Source organism: Kryptolebias marmoratus, linkage group LG2 (genome assembly GCF_001649575.2).
Source record: "Kryptolebias marmoratus isolate JLee-2015 linkage group LG2, ASM164957v2, whole genome shotgun sequence".
In the NCBI taxonomy this organism is placed as follows: domain Eukaryota; kingdom Metazoa; phylum Chordata; class Actinopteri; order Cyprinodontiformes; family Rivulidae; genus Kryptolebias; species Kryptolebias marmoratus.
The window spans coordinates 7,208,506-7,215,433 of NC_051431.1; the positions used below are offsets into that span (position 1 = coordinate 7,208,506).

The 6,928-nt window shown below is 43.3% G+C and overlaps 1 protein-coding gene across 1 annotated transcript; it reads left to right on the plus strand.

Annotated features, from left to right (window-relative positions):
* Positions 1–716: 716 nt before the first annotated feature.
* On the plus strand, positions 717–4,676 carry LOC108236012 (dehydrogenase/reductase SDR family member 11-like). Its single transcript, XM_017416416.2, has 7 exons — positions 717–913; positions 2,593–2,802; positions 2,899–2,993; positions 3,967–4,096; positions 4,182–4,274; positions 4,363–4,428; positions 4,551–4,676. Exons 1-7 carry the CDS (start codon positions 779–781, stop codon positions 4,614–4,616), a joined length of 795 nt encoding a protein of 264 aa, XP_017271905.1. The 5' UTR covers positions 717–778; the 3' UTR covers positions 4,617–4,676.
* Positions 4,677–6,928: the final 2,252 nt, after the last annotated feature.

A 6,928-nucleotide genomic window follows, 5' to 3' on the forward strand; every position in this document is an offset into this window, starting at 1 on the left:
CCTTAATGGCAAAGAGTTCACATTTATTGACATTTAGATATAAACCAGAGGCTCTAGAGAAGAACTGAATACTATCAAGGGCAAGGGGAACTTGTTCAGAGTCACGCAAAAAAAGAGTAGTATCGTCTGCTAGTTGGCTTATTAGTAAACTTCTGTTTGCTATGTTGATACCTTGTACAGGACTCGCTCTAAGATGAGTTGAAAGTAGTTGACCAGCTAGAAGGAAGAGATATGGGGAAACAGGACAGCCCTGCCTGATGCCTCGATGCAATTGAAATCTGGGAGAGGTTCCAGATTTTAACTTTATCGCACTATTGCCATTAGCATAAAGAGTTTTAATAGCTTTAATGAAGATGGGACCAAAACCAAATTTTTCGAGAGCTAAAAATAAGAAGTTGTGTTCCACAGAATCAAAAGCTTTTTTGAAGTCAAGAAATAAAATTAAACTATTATCTTCAATTAAATCTGAATAATCTATTATATCAAGGATCAGCAGATGTCCCAGATGTACTGGGCTGATTTCTGGTGAAGTGACGTAGGAGTTAAACTTCTGACCAATCACGAACTGGTTAGAGGCATGCAATACACATCAATGTATTATTCTGTTTAAATACGCCCTGTTTCAAAGATACTGGGGGATCTTTTGTGGAATTTCTGATGAAGAGAAGATTAATTAAAATAATCCTTGTGTTCTGGCAAAAGAGTGAAATAAAAAAAAGCTCATTTAGTTCTTTGTAAGAACTGCTTTTAATCCTAGTCCCAGGTGTGTCAGCGGTGAATGATGGAGCGCTGGAGGGGTAGGGTGGCTCTGGTGACCGGGGCCTCGGTCGGGATCGGAGCCGCCATCGCCAAAGAGCTGGTCCGGTTCGGGATGAAGGTGGTGGGCTGCGCGAGGAGCGTGGAGAAAATCCAGGTGAGCTCCCAACAAAACTTTAATCCTGATACAGGTTGTATTAGGATAAAAGGATGCAGCGGATTTAATGACGAGAGAAACAGACAAATAGGTAATAGTTAATTTTAAAATGTTATTTTAATTTAATACTGATTGATATTATACTTAGTTAATGTGAGAAAATTAAAATATTTAAAATATTTTGTCCCAGTCCAGTCTGAGTGTTCTGGTCCAATCTGGGTGTCCCAGTCCAATCTGGGTGTCCCAGTCCAATCTGGGTGTCCCAGTCCAATTTGGGTGTCCCAGTCCAGTCTGGGTGTCCCAGTCCAGTCTGGGTGTTCTGGTCCAGTCTGGGTGTCCTGGTCCAGTGTGGGTGTCCCGGTCCAGTCTGAGTGTCCCGGTCCAGTCTGGGTGTTCTGGTCCAGTTTGGGTGTCCCGGTCCAGTCTGGGTGTTCTGGTCCAGTCTGGGTGTCCTGGTCCAGTCTGGGTGTCCTGGTCCAGTCTGAGTGTTCCCGTCCAGTTAATTATAAGCAATAATTATTTTTAAAATGTTATTTTAATTTAATACTGATTGAAGAAAATCCAACATTAGAATTAGTTAATATCAGTGCTTTAAGTGGAAAAAAAACTTTCTGTGAAAATTGTTGGGGGGTGGGGGTTAGCGGTCATATAGATGGGGGACAGAAACTTGCATCATAGAAATCCATATGAGCCGAGTTCAAAGTCTCAGAGTGGCACATTTATAACCTTGAAGGCTCACGGTGGAAAAGTAACATAAAAAAAATTAAGATATATTTTAAAAGCAAGCAGGTGTTTGAGCAGCATCTCTGTGTTGGATGTGTTAATGCTCACTTGTAGAGTCAGATCCAAGTTTTGTTGGAAAATAAAGGACTGTTCGAGAGGCGCTGCTGTTATCAGTTAACTCTGCTCCAGTTCGTGTGTCAACGTCACAGCTGGGACTGATTTCTTGTTCTTTTTCCTCTCAGCCTGAACACATATGTCCTCATACATGCACCGACATAAAGAGGAGACGCCTCACGGACCGCTGCTGCCTATTGGTGCTGACGAGCCGCATGGCCGCAATCTTGGAGCAGTCGCCCGCTCCAATCAGTGTGATCTGTTTGACAGGAGCAGTGAAGTAGCTGCGCGTTTAATCAGTCATAGCTCGCTGAATACTAAACTCATTTTCACGATTTTTTCCTCCAGTGAACCTCAGGCCAACAGCCACTGATACATATATATATATATATATATATATATATATATATATATATATACAAAATAACATTCTGGAAATGCAGCGCATCTCAAAAACCATTCGTTTATTTTTTATCCAAATATAACTTTGCTTTTTATGCAAACTCACAAAGTAAAAGATGATAATAAAGACAGCCAGCGCTCTGAGGAGAACCTAAAATCATCAAAGCAGCACTGTGGAGCGGTGGTTCGGGCCGTCGCCTCACAGCGAGAAGGTCACAGGTTCAGCTCCCGGTCTTTCTGCTTTATGTGGGTTTACTCCGGATTCTCAGGCTCCCACTGACCAAAAACATGCCAGTCGTCAAGATTCAGATTTTTGTTTGTTTGTTTTCAAATGAACCCAAAGTCTATTTCCTGGGGAAGGATTTAACGTCTGCACATGTCTGGTTTTCTGTCAGAAGTTACAGGTTTTGCAGTAAATTCAAACCCCGGTGTGTTTCCAGGACCTGGCAGCAGAGTGTCGGGCTGCCGGCTACAGCGGAGAGTTGGTTCCTTTCAGGTGCGACCTGACCAGCGTGGAGGAGATCGAGGCCATGTTCGCCGCCATCAAAGCGCAGCACCGAGGCGTGGACGTGTGCGTCAACAACGCCGGCCTGGCTCACCCCGAGCCTCTGCTGAGCGGCGGAACCAGCGGCTGGAAGAACATGCTGGATGTGAGAACCCCGCCGGGACCTTCCGTCCAGCTCTGGCTTCCCGTCGGACACGGGTGGTGTTTTTTTTTTTCATCTGCCCCGTTTGTGCTTCCGCAGGTGAACGTCGTGGCTCTGAGCGTCTGCACTCGTGAGGCGTACCAGTCCATGAAGGAAAGGAACGTGGACGACGGCCACATCATCAACCTGAACAGGTGAAGGTCCACCTGAAGACGCTGAAGAGTCGATTTCCTCTCTTCAGTTCTAAATGTTATCACTTCCTGATATACTGACTTCCTTCAGAGCAGTCAGTGGGATTTATGTAATGTCGGCTCTGTTAAATATCCAAACAGATCCTTTCAGGTACAACATGAACCGACACTGATCCCAATAATTAGTTATTGGGTCAATATTTATTTTTTTACATGTTTGACAGATTATCTATTGTGAACGAGATTCATAAAACAACCTTTACGAAGCAAAACAGCTAAAATGTCATATAAGGAATCAGATTCATTCAGATTCAAGTTCAACAGAAGCTAAAGCCATTATAACACGAGCTAAAGCCAGTTCAACAGAAGCTAAAGCCATTATAACACGAGCTAAAGCCAGTTCAACAGAAGCTAAAGCCATTATAATGCCAGCTAAAGCCATTATAACACGAGCTAAAGCCAGTTCAACAGAAGCTAAAGCCATTATAATACGAGCTAAAGCCATTATAACACGAGCTAAAGCTAGTTCAACAGAAGCTAAAGCCATTATAATATGAGCTAAAGCCAGTTCAACAGAAGCTAAAGCCATTATAACACGAGCTAAAGCTAGTTCAACAGAAGCTAAAACCATTATAACACGAGCTAAAGCTAGTTCAACAGAAGCTAAAACCATTATAATACGAGCTAAAGCCAGTTCAACAGAAGCTAAAGCCATTATAATTCGAGTTAAAGCCATTATAATACGAGCTAAAGCCATTATAACATGAGCTTAAGCTAGTTCAACAGAAGCTAAAACCATTACAAATCTATAGATTTGGTTGTAATTAATAAAATCTAAAACTCCTCAAACTTAATAAATAAAAAGTTTATTCAAATCTTTGTGGGAAGTCAGATCCTTTAAAGGTACAACTTATTATCAGAACATGGCCGTGAGTTCTGACCCGGTTATCTTCTCGTCCATCTTCTTCCGTCGCAGCGTCTGCGGTCACTTTGTGTACCCCAGCGCCGACTTCCATTTCTACACGGCCACCAAGTTTGCCGTGACGGCACTGACCGAGGGCCTGAGGCAGGAGCTGCTCGAGGCGAAGACTCACATCCGAGCCACGGTGAGGCTTCGGCTCCGCTCGGTGAAACATCATTTCTGCTCGTTTACAAACTGAAACTGTTCCCCCCCGTCTGTCTGTCTGTCAGTGTATTTCTCCGGGTGTCGTGGAGACCGACTTCGCTTCGCGGTTCTATAGAAATAACCCAGAGAGAGCCAAAGAGATGTACTCTCAAAAAAAGGTAAAACACATCTTATTGGTGTATGTTTTATGATTTATTATTGGAGTAATTAAAAGGATAACTGAGCATTTCGTCTTCTGTCTGACAGCCTCTGGAAGCCGTGGACGTTGCTAATGCTGTCATCTACGTCCTGAGTGCTCCTCCTCACGTGCAGGTTTTGGATCTTTTCTTACCTTCTGTTTACAAATCTCACAACATCCGGAGCTTCCTGTGCTGCTGCCGACATATAAACAGTTTATCCCGAATGAAATCCCCCTGGTGTGTCTTCTCTCCCAGGTTGGAGACGTCCTGATGAGGCCCGTGGAGTCGATCGTGGAAACATTCTTCCGCATGAATCGTTAAAACACGTCGATCAAATCAACGACTGCGATCAACAAATAAAAGTCTGATTTGAAGATAAAACCCGTGGCTCTTCATTTCTAATCTTAAAAAATGGGAAGAACGTTTGGTTTGTAGCTACAGACAACCCTTTTCCTGTTCCGGTTGAGCAGAGAATTCGCTAATGCCCCTTTTCCATTGGCTCTACCTGAGCAGCCCCGCTCCACTCCACTCTACTCTGCTCGGTTCTGTAAACAATGCGTCGCGTTTCCACCCGCCAGGAACGCGTCCTTGTGTTGGTGGGAGGGAGGGGGGAGGCGGGGTCCAAAGCCGCACTGCGCGCTACCGCATTTGTGTAAACAACGGAAGAGCTATGGACAACGTTGGCCCTGTGTTGTTGCTGTTTTTTGAGCTTTTCGGGATTTTCCTGAGACTTCAGGAAGAGAGGCGCAGTGGAAGAAAAGCTCTGGATGCCGCGATTGTTGCAGGAAGTCGGACAGCTGTTATCCGCCGGACATTTTAGGCTTTACAGCGCCTGGGGGACAAACATTGCAGGGTAAGCTAACGCTGTTGTTTATAGTGTTCGCTACCGTTTCAAAATTGTCTATCGGTGTTTTCTCCGCTCTTCTTACGCTTCAATCTGACCACACCCGCGACCAATGAGTGAACAGGAGCTAGCTTGTGTAACCCACGAAAGCAGGGCCGTCTGGTTGGACCCTGCTTCGAAGCAGGGCCAAAAATTGCTGGGGCTGGCCTCGAAAAAGGCCCGTGGAAATGAGTAGAGTAGAGTGGAGCTGGGATCTTTTGAGCCAGTGGGAAAGGGGCATAAATGTTGGGTCGCTAGCACCACTTACGGTCGGACGTGTGTGGATCCTATAGCCACAGAAGAGCTTCTGCTACATGAGATATAAATATCCGTCTCATCCAGCATACAGAACAGATATTTAGTGTGAGGAAAGGAAAACAGATCCACCGCGTTAAATCAGAAACTATCAACAACAAAGACGACAAAAAACATTTGCAGTTGGAGTGTTTATTGATTTAAAAAAAATAATTTTACACCATTAATCATCATATTTTGTTGCATAAACTAGATCGGTAGGGTGTGGTGCTAAGAAGTTACACTGAAAACACGAAAAAATTTGTTTAAATCGTTGATTATAAATTATTGCTGGAAAACAAAACTTGCGGGATCCCACAGGGGTCAGTGTTGGGCCCAAAACTATTCATTCTGTGAATAAATGATAAGTATTTTACTTACAGATTTAAATGGAGGAGAACTTCCAGCAGCTTTTACAGAGGGTCACCACAGAAATGGGGAAAAAAAACTAAAACATTGGTGCGATTTAAGCAAATATTATATAAGTCCAACAAAATGTATGTTTTTTGCAATGATTGAGAAATATGAGGTAGAAAGAACAAATTTAATTACATTTCTGGGTCTGATGAGGATCATAAAACCTGCTGGAAAACACAAACTCATCAAACAAGAAGAAAACTGTCTAAAAGTTGTGATTCTGTGTTCATCACATCTGTCAGTGTGGAAATCTGGGACAACAAAATCAAACTACAACCATTTTATGAACTACAGAAGAGAGCAGGCAGGACGGTCGATGATGAGGGGCTTCAGCATCACACGAACGCACCGTTTTTAAATTCAAAATCATTGGAATTCTGGGATTTGGTTCAAATTGAAACCTCACAGGACTTCCAAGGAATCTTTAAAACATGTTCTGTGACAGTGAGGGGGGCTGTAATTTAAGAGTTCAAATAAAACACTGATCGTACCTTCCATATAAAGAAAAATCGTGTGTTTTTGTTTCTTCCTGTTTATACTCAGCATATCAGATCCCTCAGATTGTCTTTTTCCAGCAGCTCACAGCCTCACTTCTCTGTCAGAAATATAAAGAATATGGATCTCTGAAATAAGACAGGAAACTCACGTACGGCACAGTCGGGTTGAATGTTATTTAGATCATTAATTATCCAACAACTAGTTAATTTACCAACAAGTCTTTAACTGTGTTTATTCCTCTCATCATGGACAACAAGTCCTGTGAATTTGGAGACATTTGTTTTTTTCTTTTGCAAAAGTTACTAGGGGGAACGAAATATTTCAGCCGTCTAAAATAATCGGTTCCCCCTCTAAAACATCCCCATAGTTCCCTTATTGCCGCGTACGCGGCACGGAGATGCAGGGGGAACCGTATCTGATGGGGGAACGCGGCTCGACGTAACAGCAGCAACTCGAGCACATTGCTGCCCCCTATATGTCAAGAGGACAAATAACACCTTTTCTGTTCAAATTGCCAACCCGTCACAGTGGCGTGTGTGTT

What these genes read in the sequence shown, in the direction of transcription:
- LOC108236012 (XM_017416416.2), top strand. Translation starts at nt 779, where the DNA reads ATGATGGAGCGCTGGAGGGGTAGGGTGGCTCTGGTGACCGGGGCCTCG. An exon ending in GCTGGAAGAACATGCTGGAT is followed by an intron (nt 2,803 to 2,898) that starts GTGAGAACCCCG and finishes GTGCTTCCGCAG; the next exon opens with GTGAACGTCGTGGCTCTGAG. An exon ending in CACATCATCAACCTGAACAG is followed by an intron (nt 2,994 to 3,966) that starts GTGAAGGTCCAC and finishes CTTCCGTCGCAG; the next exon opens with CGTCTGCGGTCACTTTGTGT.